This window comes from Macrobrachium nipponense, chromosome 33 (assembly GCF_015104395.2).
Source record: "Macrobrachium nipponense isolate FS-2020 chromosome 33, ASM1510439v2, whole genome shotgun sequence".
Lineage (NCBI taxonomy): Eukaryota > Metazoa > Arthropoda > Malacostraca > Decapoda > Palaemonidae > Macrobrachium > Macrobrachium nipponense.
In genome coordinates, this window is record NC_087219.1 from 34618592 (window position 1) to 34642469 (window position 23878).

Below are 23878 nucleotides of genomic sequence, written 5' to 3' on the forward strand. Positions count from 1 at the left end.
AGGTCCTGGCAGTACTTGTGCTCAACGAAGGGTACGTCAACCTTCTTCAAGGTAGCCTGGTAAGTCCCTTCAAAGGCATTCTTACCCCAGCCAGTGGCAAAGCAGCGTGTTCCTGGCTGGAGAATATGAGTTTGGATTGGCAGACAAACTGTGTTGATGTGGTATTGGAATTTGACAGGAGCTGTCAGCTCAATCACAGCAATGTCGTTGTGCAAGTTGGCGCTGTTGAAACCAGGATGGATAGTGATGGAAGCAATATCAACATCCAGGTAGGGCAAAGGCTCATCGTATGTGTTGACTGTCCACTCACCAAGGCGGATCTTGAAGTCACCATATTTATATCCATGGAGGCAGTGGGCTCCTGTGAGCAAATGTTTATCTGTCACCAAGGTTGCACCACACTTGAAGGTGAAATTCCTGAAGAAGAGAACTGCCTGCCAAGGGAACTCGCCGAATGAAGCCTCATTCTTTTTGAGTGTCTTTACACCCAGACCATGATGTCGTATGCCACACTTATCAGCAGCTGTGAAAGGTCTTGGTTTTTGCTCTGGGATGAGACAACACACTCCTTTGTTTTTATTGCTTGGATCAAGAGGGCACTGGGTCCATGTGGCCTGGCTGCCTTGTGCTTGGTATCCATTAGCATCATCAAGGATAGTACCTGAACAGAGGATCTCTGGAAGGCAGACTGAATCTCCTGGACATGTGTCAATTATTGGAGCAGGTGGATTGCGGCAACAGACACCCTTGTCCTTGTTACTTCCACCCAAAGGACACTGCATCCAAGTGGCTTGGCTGGTGTGTGGCTGGTATCCATTGGAGCTGTCGAGGATTTGGCCTAAACATAGGGCTCCTGGAAGGCAGACAGTGTCTGCTGGACATGTGTCGATGGTGGGTACTGGTGGAGCACAGCATACTCCAATTACTTGTGACCCTGGAGTGATGTAGCAGTTCTGAAAGTTAGGAATTTAATTAAGAACCTGGATATGAAAAATTTGGTCATTTAGCCCTGTGAAGGGATGTTTGTATACCCAGTTTATATCATAGGTCTTTGAATAGAAATACCAAGATTTTAGTGGAAGAAATAAAGCTCACCTTGTACAGCCTAGTATCAATGAGCCCAGCGCCATCTGTGTTGACTTTCCCGTCAGGCCTGCATTGTCCCTGGGGAATGCACACCTTTCCAGCCTGGCATGCTTCCAGTGCAGGAGGAGTAGCTCCGGGTATGCGGCAACAAACTGAGGGAACTTCAGGATATTCTGGATTCACACATTCCTGGAAATAAAAAAATGATTTAGATACAGTTGTACTGTAATCTTTGAATAAATAAGCCAATTTTATGGGCCAAGGGTCTTAAACTGCACTAATACAGTAATTATTAATTTCTGGAAGCTATGACGAATAGATATATGACCATAATGCTTTCAGAATAAGTTCCAGTTTCTGTAAAGACTGTAGTACTCACTCCCTGTGGCTTGATGCGGACGTCAATCAACCCTGCGCCAGAGGTGTTGATGGTGCCGTTCAGGCACTGGTAATAGGGCACGCAGTCATGGGTATGAGGTAGGCATCCAGCAGCAGTTACCGGAGCGACAGGAACGACGGGTGGGACAGCGGGGGGGACGGCCCCAGTTCCCCCTCCCCCTCCTGAGGGGTATTGGGGGTGAGCCTCGCTCAGCCCGATGAGCAGAAGGCTGAGTGTCAGTGTGGCTAGACGCATCTGGAAGAGAGACGGATGATTAATTGCAATTTATTTATATGTTATTTCTATAGTAATATATTAAATTCATGAAACCTTTCTGCGTTAATTATAACAAACTCCCAAAATCAACAGTTGAAATTTACAAGTTGTTTTTCAGCCAAATTGACGTAATTCTCGTCAGGTGAAACACTAGGCGGATGGACCTTTGTTCGTAGAGAGAGAGAGAGAGAGAGAGAGAGAGAGAGAGAGAGAGAGTGTGTGCGCGCGCTTGATTGCTATAAGCTTGTAATAGAGACAGCGTTCGATTTGAATGCAAATTTAACTTGATTCGAGTAAACTTGTAATGTGAAAGATTAAAAAGTAAAAGTCTTAAAATTTTGTAAATATACATATCACGTGGGCGCACTGTAGGCATTACTTAATGCTCTTTGCAGCGTCCCTACTTTAGGCACCTAGCTGCAACCCCTTTCACTCCTTTTACTATACCTCCGTTCATATTCTCTTTCTTTTATCTTACTTTCCGCCCTCTCTTTATAATTGTTTTCCACTTTATTTTCAGTGCTGAATGACCTCATAGGTCATTCAAGTCTGTATCGTTAAATTCTTGAAAATACAAATAAAAAAAAAGTCACTTAAAATATTTGGGTATATTTGAGGTAAATAGGAAGCGTATTTTATTATCATTATTTTAATATGATAAATTTTATCGCCTGTTTCAATTTGACAAAATTGATAAATATAAATGGTAAATTATAAGTCGACACCGAGAACGTGTGTAAATATTATCGTAAGATTTTATAGATCTAAAAAAAAAGAAAATTTATTTCAAATTTCCTAAAACTAATCACTTCGTATTGTAATTATTTATGTTTTTAAGTATTTTTTTCTGTTTAACATTTTTTTTTTTCTGATAACCGATTTCGTCCTTCTGTAATTCCTGTTATCTTCTGTGACTTCGTTTCAATTGGGCTCTATATTTTTTGGAAGCTCGAATTTCAAGTCAGTGGTCCCAGGGGCTTTATTCCATACGAATAGGGTGTTAGTTTCTGAATAATAATAATAATAATAATAATAATAATAATAATAATAATAATAATAATAATAATAATAAAAATAATAATTGTATGACATCCACAATCTCGTGAAAAACAATGAGTAATAAAAATTAACAATTATGTAGTAAACTATCAGTAATCCCCGTATGGGGGTAGTACCATCAGTTCACTTCATGCGGTGCACTGTAGGTATTACTTAAGGATCTTTGCAGCGTCTCTTCGGCCCCTAGCTGCACCCCCTTTCATTCATTTTACTGTACCCCCGTTCATGTTCTCTTTCTTCCTTCTTACTTTCCACCCTTCATAGTGCAACTGCGAGGTTTTCCTCCTGTTACACTTTTGAAACCTTTCTGCTATCATTTTTCCTTTCAACGCTGAATGACCTCATAGGTCCTAGTGCTTGGCCTTTGGCCTAAATTATAAATTCCATGAATTCCGCTATCAGTAATAATAATAATAATAAGGGAACTTCCTATTTTTTGCATGGTTTGCAAAACTATGCACAAGGAAAATGCCGCAATGACAATTTTAGAAATAATATATTAGTTATAAGCAAAGAAAATGTTATATGTAAAACTCTGGTTATGTTAACAGCCAAGAGCATAATTTGAATGCAAATTGGACAGTGATTAAGATCTGAAAATATGAGACGAGGTTTCCTGGCGGGTGTTAATTCAGTAGTACAATAGCCGGATTTGAATTTTGTGCAGTAAAATTTGAAAAGATTATTTATACAGGGTGTCCATAAAGTCCCAGTACCATTACAATACATAAATACTTCTAATGGTTCTGGGACTTTATGGACACCTCGTACATATTAAATTTCACAATCATTGCACCGAAATAGTTAAAATTCTCAGCATGAATGGTATGCAGCTTTATAATACTCGACTTGGGATTTACACATATATATATCTATATATATGTATGTAGATTATATATTATTATATATTATATATATATATATATATACTATATATATATATATATATATTTAATATATATATATATATATATATAGTATATATATATATATATATATGGATGTATTAACACAAATTTATGGTAAAGTAACGACGTGCATTTGTACACTTAAAAACATCGAAATCAATAAGTATCATTGCTCGAACTAGGACAAACTTTGTGCATAGAAAAAGTGAGACAAATGATCATTTCAAATAAAAATCGAGAATTCTTATATAAGTGCAAGAAAAATAAAAGACACTTTAGATTTATATAGTGAATACGTATTTAAAATGTCGGCTTGTAAACGAATGTATCGACACTACTGGAATCAAGAGGTAAACAAAGCATTCTTCTTCTGTAAGCAAAAGCTTAGAGGGTCGTGTCCTTTTCCGTGTGCATTGTCGGGCATGAGCCGGTGCAAAGGTAATGCATCCTAACAACTGAATTTAACATTGGGATTGTATGACTGCGCAAGTAAGTTCGCCTAGTTGGGCATTTTTTATGTATCTGTAGGACAGTATTGATTACTGTTTCATTATATTACGTATTTGACTTTTTCGTGGATTGCTATTTGAATGATTAGCTCGTATTGGTATGTCTAAATCATTAGCTTTCATGTTACGTATATTTCCATCTGTATAACGTAACGTCAGCTCAGCATGCTTGCACCTGACGATACTTTAGTTTTATTGTGTAATAAGCAGTACACTGCATTTTTGAAATTAGGTGTGTGTATATATATATATATATATATATATATATATATATATATATATATATATATATATATATATATATATAACACATACGTGCAATAGTTTAGTTAAGGGAACTCCTTTACTTGAACTTAAAATATAACAATTGTTAGACGAGATTACTCTAAATTTAAATCTCTTTCATGAAGATTATATTTATAATATCTATATATATAGTTGAACAAAAAAATACTTGCTGATCTCCCAAAATACGAAGATAAAAGATCCAGTTCCTCGTAGGGAGATAGAAGGCTCACCTTTGTGTTATCTTGGCGTCCGTAGAACTACACATCTCCACCGGCCCCGCCAGGCTTTATACATCTGCGGATGCTAGCCTCGCTGGGTGGGCGGAGTTACCACTTCGGGTAGCGAGCGTGACGCAATGGTTACGTCTCGAATTTCACGTCATTTGCGGGATTTCCAGGCCAATTTGCATGTATATCCAACCCGCGTTAGTAATTAGGCCATTTTGCGAATGACAGACTGCCAAAATATTCACGGCGAATTCGCGTTATTCGGCGAGGAAAAAGCGTCGCTGATCGCTAGCCGGCAACTACTACGACGTCGCCTGGGGTAAAACCGAATTATGAGAAGTCGCCAAGCGGACTTTACTCGGAAAACCGTCTACGCACACCGAATAAAACAGGTTTTCGGACGGATTTCTCTGCCTTATTGTAGTAACTCGGCTGCATGCATGCAGGAAGTTGAGGAAACTTCAGATTTCCCCCAAGAGTTTAGCCAAGCATTGAGCCGTGATTGGGGTGGCGGGTGAGAATCATTGTTCTTTGCGAGGTATCGAGGTCTTTGTCTGCATCAGACGGAAACATCATATGATCAATTCTTTGCTGATATTTTTGTTCATGTGTCAGTGTATCTGTTGTTCGGTCAGTGTTCTAAGGGTTATATGAGGCTTCCTACTCCCTTTCACACGTTGGGGCAACACAAAAGGCCCCTTTAAAATCTTGACTTAAACCAACCCTGTTTGCCGAGGAATAGTACCATATATTCAGGCAACAGTACTACATATTCAGTCAATTGTGCTATAGTCATAATATAGTACCATATATTGAGTCTTTAGCACTATATGTTCAGGCAATAGCACCATATATGCATGCAATAGTACTATATATATTCAGGCAATAGTGTCATAAATTCAGGCAATAGTACTATATATTTAGTCTGTATAGCTATTTCTTCAGGCTATAGTACCATAAATTGAGGCTGTATTATTTATAGTATATATTAAGGCAATGATACCATGCATCCAGGCAGTACTACCATATTTTCAGGTAATGATACCATGCATCCAGGCAATAGTACCATATATTCAGGCAATGATGCCATGCATCCAGGCAGTACTACCTTATATTCAGGCAATGATACCATCATCCAGGCAATAGTACCATATATTGAAGCAGTAGTGCTATATATTCATTCTATAGTGCGATATATTCAGCCTATAATACTATATATTCTGGCAGTAGTACCATATATTTCGACAATATTAATTAAATATATATATATATATATATATATATATATATATATATATATATATATATATAACACAAGCAATAGTACTACACTTTCTTGTAGACAGAATGACTGGAAATATTGCTGGAAAATTTGCCACTTCCACCGTTCGTGATTCATCACTTCCGTGTTTGGATAATTCCGAGATTTAGCTTGTGTTTGACATGCGCTTTATCATGCAGGAGGCGTTGGCAGCGTTTGAGTTATATTTTTAAGGACACTTGAATGTTGGATCGCACACTACGCTTTGACGAACCGGAAGAACTTGGCACAAATAATATTTAATATATATATATATATATATATATATATTATATATATATATATATATATATATATATATATATATATATATATATATATATATATATATATGTGTGTGTGTGTGTGTGTGTGTGTGTGTGTGTATTTGTTTATTAATTTGTTTATTGATACATTTATTTTAGAAAAAAGGCAGTTGAAGTGTTTTTCTATTTAGAGAAAGTCTTTCCCCATAGCAAGTAGGAAATCATATTCAAGTATTTACTGATATATATATATATATATATATATATATATATATATATATATATATATAGTATTCATATGAAATTTTGTATTTATATATTTATTCATTTAGGAAGAAATGCTTTTTTCCATAGACAGTAGAAACAAATTCAAGTTGAAAGTCGAACGAAGATAGGCAACCGCCCCCTACCCCCATCTCCTGGTGAGACCCATGGGAAACCCAGTGATATGTCATCTCCTTTAAACGGCATTGATTTAACTCGATATTCTTCACTAAATTTATTCGTTTCAACAATTTGGAGGACATGGTCATGGATCTGTTCAATGTTTTAATTGTCCTTAGTATTTTACTTCTTAAACTGTTGTGGACCTTGGATAATGAAACTGTTAAAGATGTTATTCGTAAATGACAAAGCAACATTGTTTCTGTATATAGATCTGTTAGGTTTTTTCCTTGATAACTGAAATCGTATATAAGTATTTGTATACTGTACGGAATTCCAAATTGTGTGGCATAATTATAAGGGGATTATTAGGAGATGGTAATTTGCATTATTGTTTGCCTAAACTTCATCCTGATTTTGGAGTTTTGTCTACTTCATTCTGAAGATCAGGTTTGCCTAAACTTCATCCTGATGTCAGAGTTTTGTCTGCTTCATTCTGTTGATGGGTTTTGCCTAAACTTCATTAGGAAGTTAGAGTTTTGTGTACTTCATTCTGAAGATGGGTTTTGCCTAAACTTCATTAGGAAGTTACAGTTTTGTGTACTTCATTCTGAAGATGGGTTTTGCCTAAACTTCATTAGGAAGTTGGAGTTTTGTCTAAACTTGGTTATGATGTCAGAAAATTGCCTAAACTTCATAATTAAGTTGGAAGATTATCTAAACTTCATTTTAGATATTTAGTTTTCTTAAACTTCATTATGATGTAGTTTGCTTAAACTTTATGATGACGCTTGAGTTTTGCTCAAACTTCATCCTGATGTTTGAGTTTACTGTTAATGTGTTAGTTTACCTATGCTTTATACACCGCTGTAGTTTGCCTAAACTTCCCCATAATGTTGCAGCTTGCCTAAACTTTAGCCTGATGTTGAAGTTTGCCTAAACTTCATCTTGATGTTGGAGTTTGCCTAAACTTCATGATGATGATAGGGTTTGCATAAGTTTTCATCTAATTTTTTGTTTTTAGTTTTACCCAACTTCATCCTGATGTTGGAGTTTGCCTAAACACAGCATTATGATCTGATAGGGTTCTTTGCACCATAAGCTCCGCCCTCCTACCATGCTTTCTAGTTTACCAAACTTCATCCTCGACAGGTGGGTTGCCCTAAAAACCATCTTGATGTTTTAGTTTGCCTAAACTTCATGATGATGGTAGGGTTTGCATAAGTTTCATCCTAATGTTTTAGTTTACCCAAACTTCATCCTGATGTTGAAGTTTGCCTAAACTTCATCCTGATGTTGGAGTTTGCCTAAACTTCATCCTGATGTTGGAGTTTGCCTAAACTTCATCCTGATGTTGGAGTTTGCCTAAACTTCATCCTGATGTTGGAGTTTGCCTAAACTTCATCCTGATGTTGGAGTTTGCCTAAACTTCATCCTGATGTTGGAGTTTGCCTAAACTTCATCCTGATGTTGGAGTTTGCCTGAACTTCATCCTGATGTTGGAGTTTGCCTAAACTTCATCCTGATGTTGGAGTTTGCCTAAACTTCATCCTGATGTTGGAGTTTGCCTAAACTTCATGATGATGATATGGATTGCGTAAGTTTCATCTTAATGTTTTAGTTTACCCAAACTTCATCCTGATGTTGGAGTTTGCCTAAACTTCATCTTGATGTTGGAGTTTGCCTAAACTTCATGATGACGATATGGTTTGCATAAGTTTCATCCTAATGTTTTAGTTTACCCAAACTTCATCCTGATGTTGGAATTTGCCCAAACTTCATCCTGGTGTTGGAGTTTGCCTAAACTTCATGATGATGATGGGGTTTAATTGCCTGAACTTCATTAAGAAGTTTGAATATGCTTAAACTTCATGATAATGTGGTCTTCTTAAACATCATCATAATGTAGTCCGTTTAAACTTCATCATAGTGTTGCAGCTTGCCCAAACTTCATCAGGATGCAGTCGCCGCTCCGACTCCCCCCCTCCCCTCCCCCTCTCCCCCAAACACCCAAATTCGGGAATTCCCGAGGGAAAAATAGTCCTTCCTCTTACATAATCTCAACTGACGAGCTTTTAAAAGGATAACACGCTCAAAATTGCGCATCGGCAGCCGTCATTTGTCTCTTCCTTTCCAGCAAGGTCAAACCCGCCCCCCCCCCCCCCCACACAAACACACAAAATAATAAAATAGAACGCCTCCGGGGAAACAAGTATCGTTCGTTGCGTGACAAAATGTGAGAGCCTGGTTGGATTTAGATAAGTTGTTATTCGCTCGGTTTCATTCGGTTTCTGGTTGGATTGTTGGGTTTTTGTAGTTTAAAGGATATTTTGTAGAGGGTTTTGATGCATAAATGCCTCTTTTACACACACACATATATACATGTATATATATATATATATATATATATATATATATATATATATATATATATATATATAGTTCCCTTGAAATGTCTGTGGACAGACGAAACCAGTCGAGATTATATTGTTGATTTATTTAATCCTTGTGTCATTTCCTATTAATGTAACTTGTTGCTCTGATTTCTGTAAATATTATATAATATATATATATATATATATATATATATATATATATATACCTTTATTTATATTATATATGTATATGCTGTACGAAATAATCCACAGATATAATTGAATATCGAATTCACTAAGCCATGGGAACAACTTACTAGGCCATATTGAAATTATAATTGATAATATAATTATTTGACAGTTGGTGGTGCAGGGTGGACTTTCTAAATTATAATTTCACTTAGGTATAAGTATTTTCAAGGTACAGTGAATTCGATATTAAGTAGTATTTCTAGTTTAAAAGAAGTCTCGCTGTATGTATATATATATATATATATATATAATATATATATATATATATATATATATATATAACACACGAAATATATTTGTGGAAATATTTTATTATAGCTTTTGTCCATCCTTCAAGTCCACAGAAGGCTGGACGAAAGCTATAATATTTGTAAATAGCTTTACAAATATATCTCGTCTGGATAAACAAGAGTATATTACTCTCGATCCTTCTACTGATGCATATATATATATATATATATATATATATATATATATATATATATATATATATATCTATATATATATATATATATATATATATATATATATATATATATATATATATATATATATATACGTATATGTGTGTGTGTGAGACTAACGGCTTAAGGATCATGTAACTGCGCATGTTTATTCCTAAGAGACATTTTTAATTTAGAGCCAAATTTTTATATCTTTATGTTCATTGTCTCGAATGCGGCGGCTTTTCAATCCTGCTTCCTAATTAGTTATGGTGTCATAAGCAAGATAGAGTCTTTGGTAGGACTTACACTATTACCCGGTCTTCTCTTACATGGGCTATAGAAATAGTTATTCAGTCGTTTTTTCGGTCTTTTACCTTTATCAAAAAGTACGTAATACCAGAGCGCCTCTTAACACTTTATTTCATGCCTATTACTCTCATTTAGACTGAATCGTAACCTTTGATCCTTTAATACAGATCACCAGTGTGCTTCCCTGCCATTTTGTGGTCAGGAGAACCATTTAAAGATTGAAAACAACTGGTTACTTCAAATTTTATTTGGATTGTATTTACCTAGAAAAGTATCACAGAGTATTGGTTTATGAGTATTACATAACTATTAAATGCCTCATAAATACATAAAGTAATCAACTTTTTTTATTGGTGCTATACAGTTCTGAGTGCTCACAAGTACCTCTTCACCGCCCATAACCAGAGGGACCCTGCTGTTGCTGCTCAGTCGGGGCAATTATCTCATCGATCCATGGTCTGAAGAGCTGCACGTCGACATAGACTCCAGGGACATCTTTGACCCCACAGTCGATTCCCCAGGCAGTAATGCCAGCAACGTAGTATCTCCCAGTGGCTGGGTCTTCGCAGACCAAAGGTCCACCTCCATCACCCTCACAGGCATCTTTGTTCTCCTCTCCACCTGCACACATGAAGGACTTGTCTAGGACAAAGTACTTGCCAAGTCGAGTTTTCCTGAGTAACTGTTGGCAGTAGTCCCTTGTGACGAACGGTACGTCGATCTTTTTGAGTATGGCTTGGAAGTTGCCGTTGAATGCGTCTTTACCCCATCCGGAGGCAAAGCAGCGTGTTCCACTCTCAGGTATCTGGTTGGCATTGGGGAGGCAGACTGAGTTGATGTGAAACTGGAAAGTGAGAGGAGTTTCAAGTTCGATGAGTGCTATATCATTGTGCAGAGAGGCAGACTTGAAATTGGGGTGAACTGTGATGGAAATAATGTTCACATCCTGATATTTGAGGGGTTCTTCGTACTTGTCCACTTGCCACTCTCCTAGCCGGACCTTGAAGTCATCGTGCTTGTAGCCATGTACACAGTGAGCTGCAGTGAGAAGCCATCGATCATCAATAATGGAAGCACCACACTTGAAGGTGAAGTTAGTGAAGAATACAATTGCCTGCCAAGGAAATTCGCCAAAGTGAGCTTCATTCTTTTGAAGGAGAGGACTTGAGCGCAGATCAAGAGCTGCATTTCTTACACCACACTGTCCAGCAGCTGTGTAATCACTTGGGTCAGCTTGTTTTCCAGGATTGCGGCAACAAACGCCCGATGTGCTGAGGTCTCCACTTAAAGGACACCGAGTCCAAACACCAGTAGTACCCAATGGAATGTATTCCTCTTTAGCATTAAGGATTTCACCCTGGCAAAGTGTCTCAGGAATACATACAGAATCGCCCGGGCATACTTCGACGATTGGTATGGGAGAGTCACAGCAAACTCCAGTGCCAGTTGCAGCATCAGTAGAAATGCAAGCCTGTGAAAACAAAATAAGAAATCAGTTTATTATGGAAAATCTAAAAAAGGTTTGTAGTTGGTACTGCCATCCTTTGAAAGTGAAACTTATTTTATATCCAGATATCTTTAGTAAAATGGTACTCACATCATAGCCGGTAGATGCTGTGCCAGAAGCTGCTGCACTTGCACATCTGGCCTCAGATACGCAGACTTGGTTACCAGGACATGTTTTTAATGGAGTTGGGGCTGGAGGAGTGGGAGGTTGGCAGCACACTCCAGTGGTAGAAGTGGCAGCATCAAGGTAACAAACTTTCTGAGGTTAAAAAAGGAAAAAATATCAATTCAAGCATTTTATGCTACCAGTGTATTCATATTTGTGGACTCAGTTCTTTTATTCAAATCAAGCATTGCATAAAACTCTAAATTGCAAGGGTAATGCTACCACTTTCAAGAAGGTCATGTATCATGTATTTTTGTTTTTTATCTGTTCTCAGCCAAAGATACATTTCTGTACACTTATTAGGAATGTATGTCATGAAGCTAGAGAGGGTATATCCAAGCAAGATTTTAAGTTTTTCAGTGCAAAGTGACCAGTTTAAAACGAGTGGTGATGTATTCATAAAGCCAGTGACTTTCAACTCTGCTGTAAAAAAAAAGATAGACCTGAGTTCAATGACAAGTAATTTTTCAGTTCCAATGATGAGTAGCTACTTACATGATATACTCGAAGATTGATCAGACCAGCACCATCTGTAACGATGGTGCCATCAGCTGAGCACAGATGGTTTTCCACGCACTCTTGGGTGCCGGGACATTCGGTCAAAGGGGTAGGACCTATTGGCGCAGGAGGATGATCACAGCACACACCAGTTAATGACCCACCTGGTATGTGACAGGTCTGAAAGAAAAAGAATAATATGAACAATCCTGTAAACTCTTCTATCAAACGTTTCAACTTCTACCTGGAACATTATAAAAGGGATTCTATTAGTATTGTACCTACTATTATTAATCTGGTATCACTACAGTAGATTCACATGAACCATGCATCTGATGTCTAGGCCAGTCCCTTATGACGCTCCTGATTGGCTGTTGATAAGCCAATCACAGGGCTGGAAACTCTCAGTCTCTCGAGAGAGTTCACATAGGCAGGATGTATTTCTTTCTCTCCTTAGGGATACATCTTTAAGGAGAGGTGAAACATACATCCTCCCTATGTGAAGTCTCTCGAGAGACTGAGAGTTTCCAGTCCTGTGATGGGCATATCAACAGCCAATCAGGAGCGTTGTAAGGGAATGGCCTAGACGTCAAATGCACGGTTAATGTGAATCTACTATATAGCAGCAAATGAGATCAAAATCAAGACTTTGACCCTATCTGTTAACTTACAAGGATTTTGGAAGGATCGAATTGAGCAACACTGTGGGCAGCGCATGCTCCATTAGCCACACAGTGCTGACTACCAGGGCATGTCTCCAAGTGAGCAGGTGCTGGAGGCTCACAGCAAACTCCAGCTGTAAAGTCTGTGTCGTCAACATAGTCAAGGTAGCATGCCTGAAAACAAAAGAGGGAAAAATGAGTCATTTAGCCAGAACCAGCTAAACTGAAGGTATTTTATTTTCAATTTGCATTAGTATATTGTAAAATTATATACACCCATAGTGTATGGCAAAAATTAAGATGTAAACATCAGTTTCCGATAGTGGTTAATGATACTTCAAAATTGAAAAAATGATAAGCAAAGGACCATTCTAAAAATAATTATGGATACAAAAGGGAGTTTTGGTGTATATTGTGAGATTGCTGTCATATTGGAGGAGTTTGAAAGCATATTTGTTAAAAGTCACACTGATAGCTGACTTACAAGATTTGAGCTTGGATTCTGGTGTCCGACTCCAGCGTGTTTACAGAGGTCTTTGGAGACGCACTCTGCTTTTCCTGGACAAGTCTGTACAGGTTTTGGTGCTGGTGGAGGTGTGGCACCTGGGATCCTACAACACTTTCCTGGTACGTTGGGATAATCGGGACTAGTACATTCCTGCAAGTGAGAAAGAATTTTGAGGTGGCTTACACCTTATACATAATGTGTACCACTTATGATGTCAGTGAAGATATTTCAAATACATAAGACCTATTAGTTAATAGCTTTATCAGTGAGGAATTATTCTCGTGGGATATCTTACCTTCTTTGGTGGAATGCGGGGATCAATAAGGCCAGCACCAGAGGTGTTAATTTCCCCATCAATGCATTGGTAGTGAGGAACGCAATCGTGTGTATGAGCTGGACATCCGGTATCTTTTATGGTGGTAACCACTTCAGTTAGGTCCCCAGTATTTCCTGTGCCATATGCTCCCCCTCCACTTGTCTGAACTACAGTTGATGTAGATGGTACCCCAGTCTGGTCTGCAACTTGCACTGTGCCATCAACGGCAGAACCAACAACCTCGGCAATCTGAACATGGCCAGACACATCGGGACCGGGACCACTTGTTGCATGAGAGCCAACAACAGCTTCGCCAGTTTGCCCCTGAACAGGTGCTACAACACCAGCTGCATCGCCAGTACTTGTGACTTCAATAATCCCTTCACCTCCAGCTCCATAAGGTCCAGCATTGCTGGACTGACCTTGCTGCTGGGCTGCAAGAAGTTCGTCTGGAATACGGCAGCAGAGGTTCCCTATTTGTCCACATAACTTTTGTGTATACTGAAATGAGAAACAGGAAGAAAGAAAAATTAGAACCTTTTCAAGCTGGAGTCATCAGAAATAATTTCTTTTAGTTAATATAGTGCAAAATTTTTTAGAAATCAATGGGAGTATTTGGATCATGCCTAGCCCTCAAGCAGTTGGTATACTCACGGTTTCTGGAACTTTAGTTGGTGTGCGAAGTGAAAGTAGTCCTTCACCTGTGTTTGTGAAAAGTCCATCAACACAGTATTGCCAGGGAATGCAGCCTTCGCGCTGGAAAAGTTAACAAGAAAATTAAAACCAGGAATACCATTGCAGTGTTTTTGTGTTGTAGCTTATACTCATGATATATCAGCACTTTTCTTGAGCTTTTCAGATATGTTTATTTTACATTGACGTACGCATCTAAAATGAAACTTGAATGAGCATATAACACTATGTACAAAGTACATTTTTAGTGTTCCAGCACTTGAACTTACAGGGGCACAGTCTGGTGAAGGCGTAGGAATGAAGGTATCTGCAAAATCCTCAGGACCTTGTGCTTCTGGCTGAGTGCCCTGTTCTTGGACGACGACAACTGTTCCCCCAGGATTCTGCAATGGTCGAGATCATTGATTATATGAAAGAAGGTGTGGGTACCAGTTTCTGCATTACAAGAAGCAACATTTGTTGTCGCAGAAACATCTCCTGGAATGACATATTTTAAACCTGGTCTAATATTTTTCTTTTATTGAATTGATGAATGGTATTCCTGGAAGGGCTGACCGAATTTGTTTATCAGGAATTGGTGTACATAGCCAGGGACTAGCAGTAATTGCATTCAAGAACCAGGGATGCTTGAGTGATCGTGAGATAGCACAGATACAAAAGGCTCATCTGGAGCGTGCTCCACCAAATACGTCCTCTTTATTCACCAGTCAGAACTTTGTATTTGCATATCATGCTACTGATGAAATATTTGCATCACTATTCCCATTTATTATTCAACTTTTGGGTGATGTTATTCCTAATAGGCGGCTACCTATTTTGTCACAGATCATGTGTAAACAACATGAACTAAATTTAGCTCGATGTGAACTCGAAACTTTGAACCTTGTCGATGAATCACCTTTCGCTTTCAATGAATCACAGTTCACCTCCCAATAAAACCTCTCTACCTCGTCGAGGTTCTCATTATTCACATGTAGTTCTCTAAAGAGCAGTTGTTATTCACCTTTTGGGTGTTGTTAAGCCTAATAGAATAGTAATCAATCCTCAGCACTCCATAAAAGTGGCTGCCTATTATGTCACAGATCATGTGTAAACAATATGAACTCAGTTTAGCTATTTGTGAACTCGAAACTTTGTACATTTTGCTCTTATTGAATCCCAGTTCACTTCCCAATGAAACCCTCCCTACCTCGTCGAGGTTCTTACAGCCGAACTGTATTTGTAAATTTGTTCCTCAAAACTTATGTTATTCAGGCATTACACAGGAAGTTTAGAAAATAATCTTTTTCTCAACACGGTTGACTTATTCTTGTGGCACTGGTATTTAGACCAACACAATACAGTGGTCTGAGGAGGAACAGAGTAATCAGTTTACCGTCGTTCTTTTCGAAATCCTTCCGTGACCTTTCCCTCATTCTTCTAGATAACAAAACGTTCTATAGTATGGATTCACATCAACCGTGCATCTGGTGTCTAGGCCAGTCCATTATGACGCTCCTGATTGGTTGTTGATAAGCCTATCACAGGGCTGGAAACTCTCAGTCTCTCTCTCGAGAATTCACTTAGGCAGGATGTGTGTTTCACCTCTCTGAGGGATACGTCTTTATAAAGTACCCCTCAGGAAAGGTGGAACATACATCCTGCCTATGTGAACTCTCTCGAGAGACTGAGAGTTTCCAGCCGTGTGACTGGCTTATTAACAGCGATTAAGGAGCGTCGTAAGAGCTTGGACCCTTGTGGTATTTCTTAAATTGTCTTCCTTATATTTTGTGGAAAGATCGTTGTTGCTAGAATGAGCTATTTCCTACAGTTTTTGTATCTTTTCTTTTTTAAAGTTTTGTATTCTTCCCCGGTGGGGAAAAGGGGTGAGGCAGGGGAGTTAGACCCTAGTTGGCATAGCCTTGTGGAGCTCTCTCTCTCTCTCGGCCAAATCAAACCAACCAGGAAGCTTCATGAGAAATTTCTCAGTAAATTGAAAACCCACAGATAGGAAGAAGCCTAACGTTTAAAAGGTTTTAGGAGTCGCTCGCGCTGATTTGTCAATTTTAAGAAACTGACTAACATCTTTCTAATTCGCTTAAGCCTGTATTAAGTAAAAGTCATCTTTCAGACATTTTTGGGATTTTCACTCTGACCCTTCAGTAGAAAAAACTATATGGTTATTGTCTTAGTTATTCTCTTAAGCCTGTGCTAGACAAAGTACATCTTTCTTAACCTTTTCGGAGTGTCACTCTGACTCGTCAGTATATAAAAAAACAATGATTATTGTCTTAATCGTTCTCTTAAGCCTTTCTTAAGAAAAAAAATGCATCTTTCAGATGCTTTTAGGAGCCTCACGATGACTCAGCAGTTACAAGAAAAAATGATTATTGTCGAACCTCTGTTAAGAAAAATACATCTTTTAAAAGCTTGTTTGGAGCCTCTCTCTCTCTACCTCAACAGTTAAGGACCAGTGATTATTGTCTTTATTGTTCTTTTAAGCCTGTGCTATGACAAAGTGTATCTTTCAGGAGCTGTTAGCTGTCTTTCGCTGACTCATGAGTTTAATAACGGTGATTATTATCTTATTATTCATTCTCTTAAGCCTGTATTAAGACAAAACACATCTTTCAAGAGCTTTTAGGAGTCTCACGAAGACTCATCAGTATAAAAAACCTTTGATTATGATCTTTATTGTTTATTTTAAGTCTTGTTTTTCCAGTATGAGGAGTAGTGCCGTCAGTGCACTCATTCGGTGCAATGTAGGCATTACTTAAGGTTCTTTGCAGCGTCCCTTCGGCCCCTAGCTGCAGCTACTTTCATTCCATTGACTGTACCTCCGTTCATATTCTCTTTCTACCATCTGTCCACCCTCTCCTAACAATTGTTTCATGGTGCAACTGCTTTGAGGTTTTCCTCCCGTCACACCTGTCAAACCTCTTTCTGTCAATTTCCGTTTCAGCGCTGAATGGCCTTAGTTGCCCCAGTGCTTGGCATAAAGCCAAAAAATCTATGTAAATCAAATCTAAGTCTTATTTCTGCCTCCTCCAGCATTGAGAATATAGCAGCACCTACCTGGGTATCGAAGACGCCCTGATTCTGCCACCAGAAGTTGGCCAGGCCTTCCTTCTGTTCTTCAGTGAGCTCGGTCAGTGATGGTTCTGGTTGCTGCTGCTGCTGCTGTGGCTCATCTTGGTCTTGCTGTGGCTGCCCAGCGTACTGCGGGAAGGGATTGCAGGCCCCTGCTACCAGAAGCACTATACACAGCAGTCTGGTGGTGGTCCCCATCTGTGGAGAGGATGGGAGACTTAGTTGCCAGAGAGGTGGTTGTCAGATTCTTCAGTGTGAGGAAGTTCTCTGTTCTTGACAAGATAATTTCAGTTCAAACTTACACCCAGTTTACAGTACAGCACTCAGATGTGCACTGAGATACTCGAGTTTCAAGTAACACTCAGTTTACAGTACGGTACTAAAATGTTTATCAAGATAATTTAGTTTCAAGTTATACCCTGTTTATAGTTGTGTATTCAGGTGTTTATGAAGATAATAGTTTCAAGTTACACTCTGCGTACAGTAGATTACTCAGAAATTTATTCATTGAGATAAAATTTAAAGTTACACTCTTGTTTATAATACAGTACTTAGGTGTCTATAGAATATTCAGATATCAGTAGGATATTCATGTGAAAACAAATCGATACAGTAACTTGAAGCAAGCCTTAGCAGTTTAGCTGAAACAGTCAGTGGGTTAAAATGAGGCACGAGAGTTAGTGTATTTAGTCGGTCAAGTGGAAATAGGATAATCGAGTATCAATATCCAGCAATATGATTCGCAAACTATGATACAATAACCACGTTCCAAATAGGATACCTACTTAGTTACCAAAAAACCAAATGATCCTTAAACGTGAACCTTTTGTTACAATATCCTTTAACTTGACTGAACAAACAAAACACGACCGTTTCAGAGAGGACAAAACCCGAATGATCCTTGATCGTGAACCTTTTGTTGCAATATCCTTTAACATGACTAGAAAAAGAAGAAGAACCGAAACACGACCGCTGGATATGGCAGCAACAGACGAAACCCGAATGATCCTTTATCGTGAACCTTTGGTTACAATATCCTTTGACTTGACTAAAAACTGACTAACAAAACACGACTGCTGGATACGGCAGCAACGCCAAAAGTGGCGATTCAACTTTTTGTCATTTATCCGAACCCGATTATCCCCAGCCGTTCCGTCATCCTACTCTAAGACTTATCGCTGTTTCTTCTTCTTCTTCTTCTTCTTCTTCTTCTTCTCTTCTTCTTCTGGGAATAGCCGGAAGGCACCAAGGGTAAAAGAACAAAGACTATTCAAGGTTAAACCAGGCTAGGCGTCAGCAGTACCCGGATGACGAAAAGAAGAAGAAGAAATAATAATAATGATCTCGCGCGAGTGACAGAAAAAAAACAGAGAGAAAATATTGACAGAAGATACACGACTCCGACTCAGGGCGAATCGCGTGAAAATCGCGGTTGTTTCGGTTGTCTCATTAAGCGGCGGGGCGCCACATTATTGCGCATGCGTGGGCGTGTATGAAATGAAGTATGCATTGCACCTTGTGCTTTGAGGCGTGTCGTCGCTCTCGGGGGAGGGAAATCTGAATAATAATAATAATAATAATAATAATGATAATAATAATAATAATAATAATACCATGGGACACCAGAGTTGAAGAGAAAGAAAGGGAAAAAATGGATAAGTATCAAGAACTGAGAATAGAAATAAGAAGGATATGGGATATGCCATGGAAATTGTACCCATAATCATAGGAACACTAGGCACGATCCCAAGATCCCTAAAAAGGAATCTGGAAAAACTAGAGGCTGAAGTAGCTCCAGGACTCATGCAGGCAAGAGTGTGATCCTAGAAACGGCGCCCATGGTAAGGAAAATCAAGTGATGGACGTCCTAAGGAGGCAGGTGCAACCCGGAACCCCACACTATAAATACCACCCATTCGAATTGGAGGACTGTGATAGACCAAAAAAAAAAAAAAAAATAATAATAATAATGTGTAAGAAAAATCCACAATCATACTGTAAACTATATTACTATGCTTATTTATTTTACTTAGTAAAATAGTTTACTATATATTTGCGGTTTTTTTTTATTACACAGATTGTTTTACACGAGATTTTGCATTTCTTACTACTACTACTACTACTACTACTACTACTACTACTACTACTACTACTACTACTACTAATAATAATAATAATAATAATAAGGGTTAAAGCTATCAGATGAGAATATCAAACTCATAGATGAGACAGGACATAAATACCTGGGAATAAGGGAAGGAGAGGATATAGAACACCGAGAGATGAAGGACACGATCAAGAAAGAATATATGCAGATTCAAGGCAATACTCAAGTCAAAACTCAACGCCGGAAATATGATGAGAGCCATAAACACACGGGGAGTGCCAGTAATCAGATACAGCGCAGGAGTAGACCAGAAAACTAGGAAACACATGACAATACACATAGCACTACACCCATGAGCAAATACAGACAGACTATACATAACACGAAAGGAAAGAGGGAGAGGACTACCAAGCATAGAGGATTGCGTCAATATCGAGAACAGAGCACTGGGGCAATATCTGAAAACCAGTGAAGATGAACGAGTGGCTAAGGAGTGGATGGGAAGAAGGACTGATAAAAGTAGACGAAGACCCAGAAATATACAGAGACAGGAGAATAACAAATAGAACAGAGGAATGGCACAACATGAGACAGACTAAAGGACTGGCCAGCGATGAAACATGGCAATGGTTACAGAGGGGAGAGCTCAAGAAGGAAACAGAGGGACTGTTAACTGCGGCACAAGATCAGGCCCTAAGACCCAGATATGTCCAAAGAACGATAGATGGAAATAACATCTCACCCATATGCAGGAAGTACAATATGAAAATCGAGACCATAAACCACATAGCAAAGGAATGTCTGGCACTTGCACAGAACCAGTACAAAAAGAGGCATGATTCAGTGGCAGCCTTTGCAAGAAACACCATAGTCCTCTGGGACTATGGTATCAGAACAGATAGGGTGATACGTGCCAATACACCAGACATGACGTTAATTGACAAAATTAAGAAGAATGTACCGTTCACTGATGTCGCAATACCATGGCACACCAGAGTAGATGAGAAAGAAAAGGAAAAAATGGAAAAGTATCAAGACCTGATAATAGAGATAAGACGGATATGGGATATGCCAATGGAAATTGTACTTATAATCATAGGGACACTTGGAGGCACGATCCCAAGATCCTTGAAAAGGATCCTGAGAAAACCAGATGCCGAAGTAGCTCCAGGACTCAGGCAGAAGAATATGCTGCTAGAAACAGCGCACATAGTGAGGGAAGTGATGGACTCTTCAGGAGGCAGGATGCAACTCGGAACCCCACACATTAAAAACCACCCAGCCGAATAGGATGACTGAAAAAAAAGTCGAAAGTTTGATGACTTAAGTTAGAAATTAATTTAGGCGAGCGAGTTAAAAGATAACATGATAAAAGCTCCAAGAAGTTGGTGAGTTTGAAGTTAAAATAGAATTTAACAAATTAGGATAATTTAGACAATTAAAGGTAAATATTAAAAGACCAGTATGTATCAAAAGAACAGTATGTTAAACCTTAAGGTAACTTTAAACTTTTAGATAAGTAAATTATTAAAACAACTAAGGATAGAAAAAAAGACGAAAAAGGAGAGCGCAGTGATCTAGGTTGCAAAGGTGGTAGCTTCCAAGGTCATACGAAGGTGTTGTAAAATGTAGTAGTAATAGAGACTCACACATTTTGTTTGTGTGTAGTTGGGACATTTTTTAAACTTTTGGCTTGATTATAATCTTAAGAAGAAGTCTCTGGACATGATACTTGTTCTAAGCTTAATATGTTTTGAAATAAAATCTCATATATATATTTTTCAAATATATATATATATATATATATATATATATATATATATATATATATGTGTGTGTGTGTGTGTGTATGCACGTGCGTGTGCATATATATCTGTGTGGGATTTTATCTAATAATGTATTAATGCTTAAAAAACTGTTTCATCTTCCATGGATCTTCAGAAGGGTATTATAAATATATATATATATATAATATATAATATATATATATATATATAATATGTATATATTCTATATATTTAATATATATGTATAGTTATATACATTTATATAAAATTATGTATTTATGAATATATATATAGATGCATATATATATATAATATATATATATATATATATATATATATATATATATGTGTGTGTGTGTGTGTGTGTGTATACATCATACACACACACACACACACACATATATATATATATATATTGTATGGATATTATATATGTATATATACATGTAGTATATATATACATTATGTATATACTTATATATGTATATGTATATATACATATGTGTTATTGTATGTTTATGTTCAATACTGAACAACATACTACATTGAATTTAAAATGCAGAATCACTATACAGTACACTAGAAAAAAACTCCATACTCATAGCACACTCTCCACGGTTGACCAACCACTCGAGAAAAAAAAAAGCCTTCAAATAAAACCAACAGTAAACCAAGGAATTAATTAAAAACACCCCCCCCCCCAAGAAAAAAAGAAAGTTCCCACCACCATGTTGCAAAAGCTGTCAGATGAAAAACTGAAGTGAGCCCGAGCGTCCCACCTTGTGATACTCCAGGCAAGCTGAGAGAGCGAGAACTGCGGTACCGGCCGGGTGGTCAGTGCACTTTATACTCCTCTCTCTCTCTCTCTTGTTATGGAAGCCCTTCGGCTGGGGTTGCGGGCGGGAAAGGCGTACGTATAGTATAGTGATGGAGGGGGAGTGGGCGGAGCTTGCCAGTTCAGATGAACCCTCCTGTGTAGGTCGGCTTCCTGGGGATCTCGAAATCCTTCTTGGGCGCGTCCTTCTTCTGCAGGCTGTGTGGATTCCCCACCTCCTCTTCTTCTCTTCCGTGGAATAATAATAATAATCCGAAGGCGCCTCTTTCGTCCGTGGGTGGTATATTTGTTTATTTCGTGTGGGGAAATCTTATAATTGGCTGTTTTTATGAATTATTTTGATTTGCATTGGTGTGCTGTGTGTATATATATATATATATATATATACTATATATATATATATATATATATATATACATACAGACCTGTACAATATCAGTATCAATATCAAACTCATTTTTATATTTATATATATTATCTATGAAAAATTATACACATACTATATATATTAAATATATATATGATATATATATATATATATATATATATATATATATATATATATATATATATATACATACATACATACATACATACATGCGTATATATACACACATAAACACACACAAAACCACACGCTGAAAACAAAAGGGATATCGAGATTCCAAGGAAATGATTCAAAGAAAACGAGTTGTTATCGGGCAAGCAAGCGCGTCACGTGTTTCCGCAAGGTTCTTTTGGATCCCGCCCTGTTTCTTACCTCGAATGCTAATCTGGCGCTCTTTCGTCACAATGTCATGTTGATCTCTCCCGATTAGGAGATTACTCGGTTAACCAAACTCATTCATATATATATAAGTATACCTCTAGAATGATTAAGAGATGCGGTTGCTAGCCCCATACCCTTTTTCGCATTGAGTAGGACCGGTCACATTTGACTAACCACCGGGTACGTAGTTTGTTGAATATGTTCAGTGACTCATTTTGGATAATTTTTTTTTTCAGGAAATGTTTGTGAATCACTTATCCTCCAGTTCGTTGCAGAGAGAAAACTTGTAGCGATCTGAAGGTTAAACGGCAGTCATATTACTATATTATATATATGTATATATGTGTGTGTATGTAAATATATATATATATATATATATATATTTATATATATATATATATATTAGAGAGAGAGAGAGAGAGAGAGAGAGAGAGAGAGAGAGAGAGAGAGAGGGGGGGGTGGGCAGCTGCTGTCACACCCCTTAATTAATTCTGACATTTGTCCCACCCTTTCAAAGTTCTTCTCCAGGAAGTGAGAATACTCACTCCCTTGTTTCATACATTTTATTTACAAAATGTGAGAGTGCAAGCCCCAAGACCCTGTGTCACCCTGCCGACCCTCACCTCCCCCACCCCGCAACCACCGATGAGAAGGATGTCTTTATCATTTTCTAATCCAGTGAAGTTGATATTTCACGGAGGTCAGGAAAGCATAAAGTTTTCTCTGTTTATTGATTTTTAATGATGTAAGGATTAAATTCAGTATATATGTATAATTAAATATATATATATATATATATATATATATATATATATATATATATATATATATATATATTATATATATAAAATAAATTAATTTATGTCAAAATAACCTGTGCAGAAAACCTACGATTGTC

The 23878-nt window shown here is 37.9% G+C and overlaps 2 protein-coding genes across 3 annotated transcripts in view; both read right to left on the reverse strand.

The window, feature by feature from the left end:
* The window catches only part of LOC135202830 (transmembrane protease serine 9-like), a 19859-nt gene extending 14966 nt beyond the window's left edge, over positions 1–4893 (reverse strand). Inside the window, exons 1-4 of the mRNA XM_064232290.1 lie at positions 4736–4893; positions 1466–1720; positions 1096–1275; positions 1–953 (exon numbers count right to left, since the gene is read on the reverse strand). The exon at positions 1–953 is cut by the window's left edge and continues 298 nt beyond it. Of these exons, the coding sequence (XP_064088360.1) occupies positions 1–953; positions 1096–1275; positions 1466–1720 (1388 nt within the window). The 5' untranslated portion in view covers positions 4736–4893. The remainder of the gene's footprint in view (positions 954–1095; positions 1276–1465; positions 1721–4735) is intronic.
* Positions 4894–10296: 5403 nt separating this feature from the next.
* LOC135203089 (uncharacterized) lies at positions 10297–22310 on the reverse strand. 2 transcript variants are annotated; one of them, XM_064232707.1, is made up of 10 exons: positions 22156–22310; positions 17468–17680; positions 14683–14796; positions 14375–14476; positions 13700–14221; positions 13381–13554; positions 12906–13070; positions 12232–12414; positions 11662–11829; positions 10297–11535 (listed from the first exon to the last, which is right to left on the reverse strand). In XM_064232707.1, the coding sequence occupies exons 2-10, from the start codon at positions 17678–17680 to the stop codon at positions 10453–10455; spliced, it is 2724 nt and encodes a 907-aa protein (XP_064088777.1). In that variant the 5' UTR covers positions 22156–22310; the 3' UTR covers positions 10297–10452. The 2 variants fall into 2 exon arrangements, with proteins under 2 accessions (XP_064088777.1, XP_064088776.1); XM_064232706.1 differs by lacking the exon at positions 22156–22310 and adding an exon at positions 22101–22124.
* Positions 22311–23878: the final 1568 nt, after the last annotated feature.

Coding starts and splice junctions, on each gene's coding strand:
- LOC135203089 (XM_064232706.1), bottom strand. Junction 11,830..12,231: donor TCAATCTTCGAGTATATCAT/GTAAGTAGCTAC, acceptor TTTTAACCTCAG/AAAGTTTGTTACCTTGATGC. Junction 11,536..11,661: donor CAGCATCTACCGGCTATGAT/GTGAGTACCATT, acceptor TTGTTTTCACAG/GCTTGCATTTCTACTGATGC.